At 42.3% G+C, this 14,755-nt stretch overlaps 1 protein-coding gene across 7 annotated transcripts in view; it reads right to left on the bottom strand.

Annotated features, from left to right (window-relative positions):
• The window catches only part of LAMA2 (laminin subunit alpha 2), an 834,596-nt gene that overhangs the window by 361,389 nt on the left and 458,452 nt on the right, over positions 1-14,755 (bottom strand). For all 7 annotated transcript variants that reach the window (XM_066605535.1, XM_066605537.1, XM_066605536.1 and 4 more), the window contains exon 19: positions 979-1,190. In XM_066605535.1, coding sequence (XP_066461632.1) covers positions 979-1,190 — 212 coding nt within the window. The remainder of the gene's footprint in view (positions 1-978; positions 1,191-14,755) is intronic.

Genomic DNA, 14,755 nt, shown 5'->3' with positions numbered 1-14,755 from the left:
GAATGGAGAAGCTTCATTCCCAAGGGCAGCCATGTTTCATCAAAGCTGAAGTTTTTTTGCATGGTTGAAGCTTGATTCAAGAGCTGCCAATATCTTTTCTTGAAAAAAGACTTTAAAAATGAGGACAGAATTCTTGTTGAGAACAACATGTATTGAAGCAGTCCAGCACTTTTTACCTGGGAAGCTCAGCATGGCATGTATCTATCGGCTAGTAACTGCAAACATAATTTGTACCTGTATTCTTGAGTTCATCATTGCTGCTAAATAAAGTTTCATTCAAAGAATGAGACTGAAACCTGTTTCTGTCCCTCCACATTGCCTATACTTCCGAAATTACCACTTCCGGGAGTTCTTTCATTGCCAACCACAAGTAATCTGTTAAGGGTTTCTCCCAGATATGTGGGTCCGGAGGGGTGCTGTCTCTCCTTAAGGAGAGCATCCAGGAGGTGTGTGGAGACACCTAGAAGGTGATTGGGTCACAGGCCTCTCACCAGCCAAGCCAGAAACCTACTGTACACTGATGAGGGGCAAACACCCCGAAACAGCTGTCTGTGTATGGTTTTCTGACTTGGTTTTATATTCCTAATCATTGTTTTAACGACTTGTTAAAGAGTCATACATTGATTTGAAGGAATGCTGCCATCCAATAGGTGGCGCTGCAGAGGTATTGTTCCATCTTACTGAAAAATCTAACCTTACTGAAAAATCTGTTACCATAGTGTCATTGATTGGTATGCACTACCGATTTATTGCCTAAAGGAAAAAAAAGGTTTCTGATACCAGTGTGAGCCCTGGTAAATTGACGAGGAGCTTTAATTTTAAGATGTATTTTCCAGCAATTGGCCTGTGTAAAGTGTCTGTTGATCAAATGACGAATGACCTCCCATGGAGAGTGACAGTTTATCACTATTGTTCAATATTTTATTAGATAATAGAGAGAATATACACATTATTAGTAATAATAGAGATGATACTCACGCTGACAGCTCTTTGGCCCAACAGCATCTCCAAAATATCCTTCTGCACATTTATTACAATAATCTCCAGTCACACCCGCTTTACATATAAGACATGCGCCTGTTTCACTATCACAGCAGCCTGGGGCTGAAAGGTTGAGGTTGTCGTTGCATTGGCATGGTTTGCATGATCCTCCCGGTAGTAATGGTTGACCAAAATACCCATCAGCACAACTGAAAGAAAACAATAATACAGTAAAAGAATTCGTAATGTAATGAACAAATTAGATACTATGATAACAAAGGCAAATTTTAAGGCTAGAGTTGCCGAGTTACTTTAGCCATGCCAGGGGTCATGCAACCAAAGATCAGTGTTTAGCACTTTGACCTTGCACTCTCATTGAAGTTAATGGGGCCGTGATGTGAATTACACATTTTCATAACGGTGATGTGCAGTTTCCAAAAAGTTCAACCTCGGTTGATTTTTGCTATCTGCAGATCGGAGTCATAGCAACCTGCAATTCACACCATAATCCCATTGACCTCAATGAGAGTGAAAGGTTGCAGGGTTACATAGCAATCTTTGTTTTAAGACCCCTGTCACAGTCAAAAGTCACCATGCAGCCCATAATAACTTGTGACTATATAGCAAAGATAAATCTAGTTTCTCTGGACAATGACTGAATGGGCTTTAGAGATTAAAACCACTTTAGTGAGATAGAAGAATAGTATACTGATGGCTAGCAGAGAGACATTGAGGGGATGTGAGCTGTCACATAATATATGGTTATTAGCTTATATGGTATGCTTTACGACTGCATTAATTCCACATTTGGTGCCTTCAAGGGTTATTTAATTGGTGTCATTGACTTTTTTAATTTGTGTGAGCTCTGCCCTATTGAAGAACACATTACAGTTTTGGAGTTCATATCTAACTGTGGTATTTAAAGAGGTTATCTGACTTCATAAAAAAAAAGAAAACTTGGATGTACTCAGCAAGTATGGGAGTGGACAATGTGGAGACTACATCCAACATGATTCTCTGCTGCACTTTGTTGATTTGATAGCCCACCCACCCTATTAATCTTAATTTATGTTACTGCTCCCTTCGCTAACACCCTCCATCTCTAGCTCCATTAATGTTACTCTACACATTGAAACTGAATGAGTTACAGAAGTCCGAATAAGTACATGCACCATTAAAAATAAAGGGTGAATCTGAGTACTGCTTGGTTGCTCCCAGAATGCCTGCACTCCCACCTCCTGCTGTCACCCACAGCTCTATTCAGTGTAGAGGCTCATTTACACGCAAATAATAACAATAATCTTTATTTGCATAGCACCAACTTATTCTGCAGCGCTAAAATAATCTTTCAAAGGACTGAAAGATTGAAGTATTTGTATTTTGTGGTCTATTTGCATAAAGAGTTAATGGCTATTAACACTTTTTAATCTTCATTTGCATGTAAAAGGGCCTCCAGGGGCTGTTTGTGGAGCCCAGCGTGTGTTTAATCACATGGCCAGCTGTGCAAACAGCTGCTTTGCGGCTGCCAACAGATTACAATGTTATTTGCTGTCTCCCATGGAGATAACAGCATGTGGTATATTAAAGATACTTTATCTTTCACTGAATGAATAATAGATTTTAAGTTCACCTTAAAATCATTGTTCAAGCGAAAACTGCATGATGCCCGCATTTACATGTAACGATTATCGCTTATTTTCAGCCGTTTGGTCAAATTTTTAAGTGATAATCGTTACGTGTAAATTGGCCTTAACTTCCACGCAAGCTTGCATACATTTGCAATCAATGTGCCTCTGCTTAGTAGGCAGCCAGCTGCTGTGTCACACTCGCCTGTCCCCTAGTGGCAGCTGCTGCACTTGGAAGATGTAACCTCTGATTTGACATGCGATGTTGTGTGATGTTTCATGTTAGGTCAATTCACAATGGGAGAAGGAACCATGTCACCAAAAAATTACAAAACGATGCTCAATATTAGAAAGCAGGACTGAAGAGATGCAAGAGACATTTAAGACCTTACAGGATCCTTTATGTGGCACAAAGGTTTGTTAGCCCAATTATTGGGTTGTGTAACGCTAACACCGATCAGCCAACCAAAAATGCTCACTGATCAGCTGTATATCTCCCTGTGTGGCCTATGGGGGTGAACAAGCATAATTACAACCATTCGTCCCCATAAACCGATTCTTGGCTTAGATAAAAGTAAATTAGATGAGCGCTGATCGACATCTGTGTATTTCACCCCAGAACAAGATTTTGGTCTAAAAGCACACTAAGTAAGGAATTTCCTGACATGTTTGCAAGTCTTCTATCTAAAGGGTTCAGGACAGATTACATAGGGTCCATCCATTCGTTTCCTCAACCCCACATTCTTGAAAATAAAATAGAGTAGCGCTTGAGACAATATATCAGCTTAGCAATACCATATAGCATCCTAAAGGCATTTATTAAGATGAAAAAGGCGTTGAATGAGTGTTGGACAATTGCAAAAGATCTTAATGTAGCAGCTACTGAATTGCAGACAGTGAGAATATTAATGTCCCATGGTGATGAAGTACAGTAGGTTCTGGAACATAATGCCTGAAGCTAAATTCCTAATTAACTCCCTGAAATATCTTGCATTTTGTTACAGTTGACTGGCAACACATAACTTTTTAGTAAAAAGCTGGCAGATGCTATATATTTTACTGCAATATTTATTAGGCAAATACATATAATATGTCTGAAACTCACCGAAAGGACAAGCTAGTTTAATTATAACATATCTGAATGGATTGTATAGTATGAAAATATATTACATTATTTGAGTAAAAAGACTAAATTGATAAATTTAGGAGAAAAGTATCATTCTAAATGTAATTATGGTGTTTCATATTAGAAGATACAGAGAGCCTTTATATAACCTAGATGAAATCCTGAAATTACAATGACTGCACTGAAATGATTTCTGCATTGGATTATCCATAAGCAAAGCCAAGCTATAATTCTATGCAGCACATTGCCACAACTGGCATAGTTTTGCATGTATAACATTTATTAATTCAGGAAACTAGAATTATGGCTAATTATGGAAATCCGGATATGGCAGCAGAAAAATGAAAAGTTAAGGCTTTTGATATTAAGGAACTAAAAACATGAATAAAAGTGTAGTGTCATTAACCTTTTAATGTGGAGCCAAACACACTCCAGCTCATAAGGTTGGCACTATTGTTATGTTCATGTTCTTCTTATTGTCTTGTACATGTAAATATGGGGTATTCAATACGCTTGTTGTATTATGGTCATCACTGGTAAATGATTGCAAATAGGGGAGATGGAACAATTCCTCTGCAGTGCCACCTATTGGAAGGCAGCGTTCCTGCAAGTCAATGTTAGACTCTTTATACAAGCCTTGTAACAATGACTAGGAATTGAAAGCCAAGCAGAGGTATTGTTCATCTTCCTTATTTGCATATGACCCAGAGGAGGATGAATGGCCTTATAAGTCTCCTCACTCACCTTCTAGGTGCTCTCCCTAAGGAGAAAAGATAGCCTTCCTGGTAAATGATTGTAACAGCATAAGATATCTTTTGCATAGACATTTCTCTATTAACATGGCATGCTAGATGCCTTCTTTTTTGATGTATTATTTCTTTTTGTTTGAGAACTCATATATTTTGTTATGTGATATTTTAATATCATTCTATTTAATAAAATGTAATTCTTTTTATTGAGGCTTTTGCGTGCTAACCTCTTTTTAGCCTATGCAGTGGTTGCCAGCTGTCAAAAACAGCTGACATATAGCCGCAGTCGCCAGGACTGAGCATAACTCAGATCCTGGCTGTTAACCATTTAGATGCCATGGTCAACACTGACCTTAGCTTTTAAATACCCTGAGAGAGGAAGGGGGCTGCTTTTGACCCCCATGTCAAGATCACAGTGTGCAGCTCAATTGCAATGGCAGCCTGAGGCCCTGTAACATGGCTTAATAGGATGCTGGTATAAAGTACACTGTACAAACAATCAAACAGTAGCAAGTTCATGTTTCCTATGAAGACTAAAAAAGAGGTATAAATAAATTAAACACAAATATCAAGACTTAAAAAAAATCAAACATTTTCAACCTTTTTAGTTTTAAACAAATCAACAAAAAATGCATTTGGCATTGCAATATCAATAAACTTCTGATGTGTTAAGAAAAAATATAATAAAAAGTGATCATAAAATGATATGCTAGTGATGCTAGTAGAAGCTACAGCTTGTCCCAGAAAAAACAAGCCATCACAAAGCAAACCCTATGTCCAATGTGCAGAAACATAAAAATGGGTGTCAGAGCTTGGAGAAAGTTAATTGTTTTTAAGTAGTGTAATAAAAAAATCCTACATATTGTTAATTGGTATCACTGTAATTGTATTGCCCCACAAAATAAGGTGAACATGTCAATTTTGAAGCACCATGTATGCCGTAACCTCCCACAATGGAACTATTTTGTTTTTCTTTTTTTCATTTCACTCCACTTGGACATTTTTAAAAGTTTTTTCAATATACTATATGGTACATTAAACAGTCCCATTGAAAAATACAACTCATTCCACAAAAAAAACACCCTCGTATGGTTTAAAATAAAAAAGTAATGATTTTTTGCAAGCAGAGAAAAAGAAAACAAAATTGGAAAAAAAACTATTAAGAGGTTAAAGGGTTTTCCAGGATTTTTAATTTTGATGACCTATTCTAAAGCATCCTCATAGAACAGCTGTTCACCAGAGTCCCTGGACACTGGATATAGCATAGCTCTGTACACTGTTCAGAGGACAGGAATGGTATTGCACACTCCTTCCCATTCACTTCAATTGTAGAAAGCTTGCCATACCATTCCGGGCTGGTACATAACACACTATCCTACCATATGTATCTGAACACCCCTATCAGTAGAATATACTGTGTCTTATCAGCATGCCACATGTCCTAAACCCTTGGAGGTGTCAGCCATTGTTTGTTTTGTTTAACAAGCTTCATTCCAATAAACATAAGAGTATCAAACTTGGCCATTTCCTTTAACACCTTAGTGACCAAGCCTGTTTGCGCCTTAATGACCAGGCCAAATTTTGCAAATCTGTGTCACTTTAACATGGAAAAACACCAGAAAGGTTTGCATATCCAAGCGATTCTGACATTGTTTTTTCGCCACATGTTGTACTTCATTTAGGCGGAAAAAAAAGACCGATAGAATTTGTATTTATTTATTAAAAGCGCCAAAATTGGGAAAAGTTTGAAAAACATTTCCTACTGCAATATCTCAAATATATGCAAACGTAATATAGAAATTTTTGCTAAGATAAATATTTCCATCCGTTTACTTTATTTTGGGCGCACATTGGAAAAACTTTCGTTTTTTTTTAACCATTTAGGAGACGTACAAATTTAACATTACTTTTCAGCATTTTGAGGAACACTTTGTTTTCCTAAATCAAGCCAAGATTTCAAAGGCTCATAGGAGTCAAAATGATAGATACCCCCACAAGTGACCCCATATTAAAAACTACACCCCTTAACGTATTCACTGAGGGGTGTCATGAGTATTTTAACCCCACAGTTTTTTTTCAGGAGTCAATGCAATTTAGAAGAGAAAAACTAAAATTTCATATTTTTGCAAATATGTCATTTTAAAGACAGGACTTTTTTCTATAGTGCACATGAAAATGAGGATTTGCACACCAGAATGGATACCCCTGTTTGTCCCGTGCTCAGAAACATACCCATTGTGGCCCTAGTATTACGTCTTTATGCACAATGGGGCCCAAAATGAAAGGAGCAACCGGTAGCTTTCAGAACAGAAATTTTGCTTGAAGGAGATTTAGGCCCTATTGCACACTTGTAGAGCCCTTGAGTGACCAAAACGATGGAGAACGCCCACAAGTGACCCCATTTTGAAAAGTAGATCCCTTAACGAATTTATCTAGGGGTATGATGACTTTTTTTACTTCACAGTTTTTGAATGAAACTAAGCCAAGCCGAAGGAAAAAAAATACAATTTTCATTTTTTTGGTAATTCTGTCATTTTAAAAGCAGTTTTTTTTGTACAGCACATATATGAATGAAGACTTGCACCCCAAAATGGATACCCCTGTTTGTCCTGTGCTCAGAAACATACCCATTGTGGCCCTAGTATTACGTCTGTATGCACAATGGGGCCCAAAATGAAAGGAGCAACCGGTGGCTTACGGAACAGAAATTTTGCTTGAAGGAGATTTAGGCCCTATTGCACACTTGTAGAGCCTTTGAGTGACCAAAATAATGGAGAACCCCCACAAGTGAACAAGAGGGTTTTGAAAAGTAGACCCCTTAACGAATTTATCCTGGGGTACAATGACTTTTTTGACTTCACAGTTTTTGAATGAATCTAAGCCAAGCAGAAGGAAAAAATTATGATTTTCATTTTTTTGGCAATCGTGTCAATTTAAAAACAGGTTTTTTTTGTACAGTGTACATAGGAATGAAGATGTCCTCCCCAAAATTGGTACCCCCGTTTTTCCCGTGTTCAGAAATATACCCATTGTGGCCCTAGTATTACGTCTGTATGCACAATGGGGCCCAAAATGAAAGGAGCAACCGGTGGCTTTCGGAACAAAAATTTTGCTTGAAGGAGATTTAGTCCCCATTGCCCACTTGTAGAGCCCTTGAGTGACCAAAACGATGGAGAACCCCCCCCCCAAATGACCCCATTTTCAAAACTAGGCCCCTTAACAAATTCATCTAGGTGTGTACTGCATATTTTAACCCCACAGTATTTGACTGAATCTAAGAAAAGCAGAAGGGAAAAATTACGATTTTCATTTTTTTTGGCAATTTTGTCAATTTAAAAACAGTTTTTTTGTACAGCACACATAGGAATGAAGACGTCCACCCCAAAATGGATACCCCCGTTTGTCCCGTGTTCAGAAACATACCCATTGTGGCCCTAAACTACTTACAGGACACATGGCTAGGCCCATAATGGAGGGAATGTCCGCTGGATTTCAGGGCAGAACTGAATAAATTCAAGGCCCCATTGCCCACTTAGGCCTCCTTCCCACGAACGGATTTCCGCCGCGTAATTCGCGGCGAAAATCCGCTGCGTTGCCCGCAGCTATTAGGTTCTATTGAACCTAATAGCACAATGCTCACGATGCGTAATTCCAGCGCGGAATTACGCACCGCGATTTCTCCCGTCCTCACCCGCAGCATGCTCTATTTTCTGCGGGTGAGGACGGGCTGTACGCACTGACGGCTTCCATTGCAGTCAATGGAAGCCGTCCGTTCACGCTATCTCCCGCTGTAACCAGCGGGAGATAGCGTGAAAAAACGCTTTCCCGCCCACCGCCGCGCGTCATCTGACGCCAAATGACGTGGCCGGCCGCGTCACGTGACACGGCCGGCCGCGTCACGTGACACGCTCGGTGACGCGGCGGTGGTGGGCGGTGACGGGCGGTGACGCGGCGGTGGTGGGCGGGGAAGCGATTTCACGCTATCTCCCGCAGGTGAGTATAGGGGCTCTGGGGGGCGCCGTGACGGGCTTCACTGCGTAATATTACGCGGCGGACCCCGTCACGCTCGTGGGAAGGAGGCCTTATACAGACAAAAAAATTGACTTCCTAAAAATAATCCCCACCCCCGCCATCCCCATTTTTTTGGCATTCCCTAAATATTAGATAAAAGTAATAATATAAACCGCGTTTTATGTCCGAAGACAGGGGTAATTACGGAGGCTGGTTGGGTTGGGCACATGGGGCAATAAAACCGGGCATCCCCCGTCCTCTCATGCTTTTTGGGGGTATTTCGTGACCTCAGTAGCGGGTATGGGGTGTAAAAAGTGGCCCTCTGTGAGGCTTTGTAATCTTGCTGCAGTGCGGTGGTCTCACACAGAAGGCGCTCAACAAGCTGCTCCTGGAACTGCATGAAGGCGAGCGTTCCCGGGGCTTCTTGTAAATTACGTATTACTGGTAGCGGTCTGAATAACGCCGTGCTCACGCAGCCGTAGGTAGAATCCGCTTGCGGAGGCCCGCAGCGGATCCCATTTGTGAGCCCGGCTGTGACCCTGCGTACGGCCGCATAATGTACTGTGCATAGCTGCCTACTCACACAGGCGGTCATGCGCAGTACTTTTTTGCTTGTATTTCCCGCACCGTCGCTTAGCGATGACGCGGGTACCCGCAGCCCGTATACAATGTAGTTGCGTATGGGCAGCGGGTATATCCACAACCATGGAGCACAATGGGCTCTATGTTGCGTATATCCGCAGTAAAATAGAACCTGCTGCGTTCTCTTTTCTATGAGTGGATTACGCAATTCCGACCCGCTAATGTGAGCGGAATTGTGTAATCCAATGCGATTGATTTGCGTATTACCGCGGATCAGACGCATGCGGAATCCGTAATTCGTATCCGGTCATGTGAGACCGACCTAAGGTAGATCGCTACCTTTTTATCACGTAACCGGGGACCGCTCAACGAGGCCACCCGTCACTGCTCCAGCCTCTCGGTGAGCGTTGGTCGCTGGGAGCAAGGAGATTTTAAGTTTCCAGGGCTCCCCTGTGCAGAATCCGGGAAAGTTCACGGAGGAAGATCGCGCCGGGGTGCAAATACGGAGGCCTCCGGTAAAAAGTTTCATCTCCTCTCACCGATAGCATCGGGGAGGGGAGATAAAACTAACTTTTTTTTTTTTTACTTTTATGTGATTGCCATTATCCCTTGGATAACGGCGAACACGTGAACAGGAACCGCTCACCGCGGCCCCCCGTGAAATCTCCAGGCTCTCGGCTAAGTTTTGTAGCCAAGAGCAGGGAGATTTTAAGTTATCCTGGCAATCCACGGCTTTTGCGCATGCGTCTGCCGCTTTGGCGACGGCCGCGTGCGCAGAAGCTGTGGTAAGGTCCGCGGATAAATCCGGAGGCCTTAGGTGCGCAATTTCATCCTCCCTCACGGATATGATCCGTGAGGGGAGATGAAATGTAAGCGTTTTAACCTTTTTTTTTTTACTTTTTAAAGTTTTTTTTACTTTTTTACACTTTTTTTTATTACTTTTTTACACTTTTTTTTACTTTAAATGATCACTGCTATCCATTGGATAACAGTGATCATCTCTGCAGGGACATCCCTCTGCTCCTGGCTACACATCGCAGCCATGAGCAGAGGGATTTTAAATTTCCCGGGTCCTGAGCCCCTCTGTGCACGCGCCCGATGTCAATCATCGGGCGCGCATGCACAGAAGGGGACTCAGGTCCCGGAAGACCGGGACGCCGCAGAGGACCGGGGGTGAGTATTTTCACCTCCCCTCATGGATCCAATCCATGAGGGGAGGTGAAATTAAGCTGATTTTTACTTTTTTAAAAACTTTTTCGCGATCGCCGCTATCCATTGGATAGCGGCGATCACGGGTTCGGGGACCGCTCGCCGCAGTCCCCGGGAACATCTCCTGGTTCCTGGCTACCTTCAGGAGCCGGGAACCAGGAAATTTTAAACTCCCCGGGGTTCCCATTCTTCTGCGCATGCGCGTGACGTCATTCGTCTGGTCCCGGAGGACCCTTTCTCCGCGGCAGACATCGGGGAACCTAGGTGAGTATTTTCAGCTGCCCTGATGGATCCGATCCATCAGGGCAGCTGAATCTTTAACTTTTAAGGCAGTTTTATTTACTTTCTTGCGATCGGCGCTATCCATTGGATAGCGCCGATCGCAATGCCGGGGGGGTCCCCGCAGCCCAAGATGACAGCTCCGTGCTGTCGGCTACCTGCGGGCACCGACAGCATGGAGCTGTCACGTCCAGAGCCCACGGGGCTTTATTCTCTGCAGGACGCATGTTTTTACGTCCTCAGAGAATAAAGCCCACTTGGGCAGGACGTAAAAACACTATGGGCTGGTCGTTAAGGGGTTAAAAGTTAAATTGCAGCTAAATACAGCTAAAGCCAAGTGGAATATTCTGCTAAGACTGGTGACACACATGCATATTATAGCTACATGTTCCTGCCTGGCCGCGGGTATCCTGACCCGAACGCTGAGCCTCATAGATTGCTATGATGCTCAAAGTTTGGGTCAGGATGCCAGCAATCAGGTCGAGATACTTGTCTGTATTAAGCTGCCTGTACACAGCAGAGCCGGATTCCGCATGCAGGTACCCACAGTAGATTCCGTCTCTGACTGCTGCCGGTGAGCTTGTGTACCTGTTTTCCTTTGTTTTCACCGGCACTGCAGATAGACCCGGCACCTCGCCGTCAGACATGCGAAGTACAGACGTTTTTTAAAAAAATGTTAAGTCTCGCGCACCATCACTAGGCAATGACGCAGGTACCCATGACCTTTCCGTAATGTCATTGTGGAAGGGCCGCAGGTCGGAGAGCTTCCATTGACTTCAATGGAAGCACTCCACACAAAAGGAGAGCATGCTGCCATTTTTCCTCCACGAGAGGAAATCGCAATTGATTGCAGGCGGCCTTACAGATGATAAATGCGCCATTATACACTCATATATCAATTAGTTGTTTTTTTTTTCAGTTTTTGACACTGTACTTGTTTGTTGTCTCTCCAAATGTAAAATCCTGCAGAATATTTTTGTGCTATGCTGTATAAATAAGGATTATGCTTATAACTGTAAGTGCAGATTGTAAGCTAATAACTTTGTGCTATAAACTTGTGATTGAATAAATGATACAAGCTGACCTTCATGTCTTAGCAGTGGGAGTTGTACACGGCTTTCATAGGCACAACAAACTAGACTTGGTGTCCAGTGGAGTTTTTCTGAATTAAAGAAACTGAATCCTACTTAGCACTGATGTGACCGGTTTCTGAAGTCATTAAGATCACAGCTAGCCGCTTAGCCGGGGTACGGTGACTGCTGAAGCAGACAGGAAAGAAATGACAGAAATAGAATACAGAAACAGGAAGAGGAGCCGCGAATCTGAGGAATGACGACAGGTGACTGACTGTATATTCATTCATACGGCTTGTCCACACCACACTCACTGACCTCAAGGAAAAACAATATGTTTGCAAGAATCTCTTTTAAGGAGCTGACAAAAAAATACTTTTATATTTTTAATTGTAATAATTGTCATAACATTTTTCCAAGCTGTTACACACACCTAAGATTTCCAAAAACAGGAATAATTATGTATTTTAATGAATTCCTAATTAAAGTGTATCCATCATCCAAAATTCTGTGCTGGTTTAAGCCCTGGATATTGGCATCTGCAGAGGGGTAAGTATACCTATGTTATTTTACCCTAGGGGTTCTATTGAAAAGGGGTTGTCCATTTATCGTACAACCCTTTTTCAATAGAAACATCCCATCCATGGATGTCGATATCCAGGGCTGCAGCCCATAGTGGTCTCAGAGATTCCTATGGCAGATGATGCAGAGTCACCACCCGTTCTCCTGGCATCCTGGATCTCACGTTCTGAGCACTATGATACCAGGAGATAAATAGCGTGACTCTGCAGCCTCTCATTGGCTGCAGTAGCCACGTGATTTCCTGTTAAACAGAACCCACAGTTCGAATGGAGGTGAAAAGACAGTCTTATGGTATATTACATCATCTCTTTCAGGGCTTTAAAAACATGACCCTGATTGTCACATTTTTCGGGTGTGAAAATCAAGCCTGCAAAACATGACAAAATGAAACCATTGATTTTAATAGTTTTGTTTTGACTACCATGATTCTCAAACGATATTACTACATGTGAGAAAAGATAGTCCTTGAACTATCTTTCTCGCACATAGTTTTACTATATTCAAGAAAAGATAGGTGTTAGATTCCAGCACAGCTCAGCCCCCCACAAGTGGGGTTGATTGAGCTAGCTAGGTGTGGATTTCTGCAGCCAGCCAGTCCCCCAAGTCTCAGACCCCTGTGTGTTGGGTGCCTGTGTCTCCAGAGGCCCCTCTTTAAGGTGGCAGTACTGTTATGGTATGCTGCTTGGATCTGTTGTTCTACATAGGTTTTCAGCAGCGCAGTCCCACAGGTGGGGGTTGGTTGAGCTGGTTGGGTGTGGATTTCTCCAATCACCACTGGTCTGCTGCTCATGTATACCAGCTCCTCTGCTAGATGCTGTAGGGCCTTCCTCTGTTTGTTCCGTGTGTTCAGTGTAAACAGTGTCCTGTTCCTTTGTGTCTTTGCAGGGTACCGGACATGAAGTGTGGACAGTCTTGTTCATGGTGCATGGTGTTCGGTGTTGTATAAAAATCCCTGGTGTTTTGGTGTGAGCTGCATTCAGTCCTGCTGTGTTTCATTTGTCATCTAGGTCTAGGTAGGTACCTAGATTCCACGGTGGGCACGTCCCTGTTAGGTCCCCGTGTGCAGGCACGTTTCATGTGGAAGTTGTCTCGTTATAGTAGGCAGCCGCAAGACAACAAGAACCTTTGAACTGGGCTCGCAAGCTAAGTATTTTGGACAAAATACGATCAGATTCCTTGCATCGTATCTACTTACATCTGTTTATGTGTGTGGGTATGCTTGGTTGTGTTTTGGACATTTGTCAGTCAGTGTGTTATGTATGTCTGTGAGTTATGCCCACTGTTTCTGAGTTCCGCTAGAGTCTCACCAGTTTGTGAATGTGAATATCGTGACAGAATTATACACGTGTGTCAGATAGGAGTGTCTAGATGTAACAGTAGGGCAGGACCTATCTTCGTGCTTATTTAAGCAGAGAAACTTAAACTATAACAAGAAAAAGAATTTTGACTTGCTCATGCACAAATACGATCCATAGCGGCGATCGTATTTGTACATGCACTCGTCTGTTTAAGCCCTCAGGCAGGCAGCAGCTCTGGGATGGATCATGGTATTGTGAGTCTTATAGTGGATGCTATATGATCATTTTCAGAAGTGCTGAGTAGGTGAATGAGGCAAAGATTTCAAAGCAGACTGGAGTTTCAAGATGTGTTATACAAGATCTTTTGAAGAAGTACAAAGAAACAGCCAATGTTGAGGACCGAAAACTCAGTGGTGAGCCAAGAAAACATGCAGCAGATGGTAGAAATCAGTGGAACTCTGACATATCCATCCACTGTTCCGAGAAGCCTGGCCAGAAGTGGTCTGCATGGGAAAATTGTGGCCAAAAAGCCATACTTTCAATGTAGAAACAAGACCTAGCAACTCAACTATGCATGAAAACATAGAAAGTGGACTGTAGAAAAATGGCAGCAGGTGCTCTGGACTGCTGAATCAAAATTTGAGATATTTGGCTACAACAGAAAGCAGTTCGTATGCCACAGGGTTGGAGATTAGTGCACTAATAAAAATCTGCAGACAACAGTGTAGTATGGTAGAGTTTTTTTTGCAAGTTTGGGGCTGTATTTCAGCAAATGGTATTGGGGATTTGGTCAGGATTAATGATGTCCTCAATACTGTGAAACACAGGAAGATGCTTATGCAACATGCAATTCTATCATCGAGATGTCTGATTGGCTCCAAATCTATTCTGTAGGAGGACAATGAGCATAAACATACAGCCAATGTTATTAAGATCTATCCTCAGCGTAAAGAAGAACAAGGAACCCTGGAAGTGATAATATGGCCCCACAGAGCCCCTGATCTTAAAGTGAGTGTGGTAAATTGTTAAAAATCTGGAGACATGCGCAGCTCTCCTGAAAGAAGTCGCAATAAGAGTGTAATAATATTCCTTATTATATGAACTTTAAAAACAGCAATATAAAATGCCTCTACAGTTAAGCTGGGATGGCACACAACTAGCTATTGATTGGATACTTGGTCGTGCCTGCTTAGCCAGCATGGTGAAACACTACTGGAGGGGAGAAGGATTCAGATGCTCA

Source organism: Eleutherodactylus coqui, chromosome 1 (assembly GCF_035609145.1).
Source record: "Eleutherodactylus coqui strain aEleCoq1 chromosome 1, aEleCoq1.hap1, whole genome shotgun sequence".
NCBI classification, from domain to species: Eukaryota; Metazoa; Chordata; class Amphibia; order Anura; family Eleutherodactylidae; genus Eleutherodactylus; species Eleutherodactylus coqui.
This window is presented reverse-complemented; position numbering and strand designations above follow the sequence as displayed.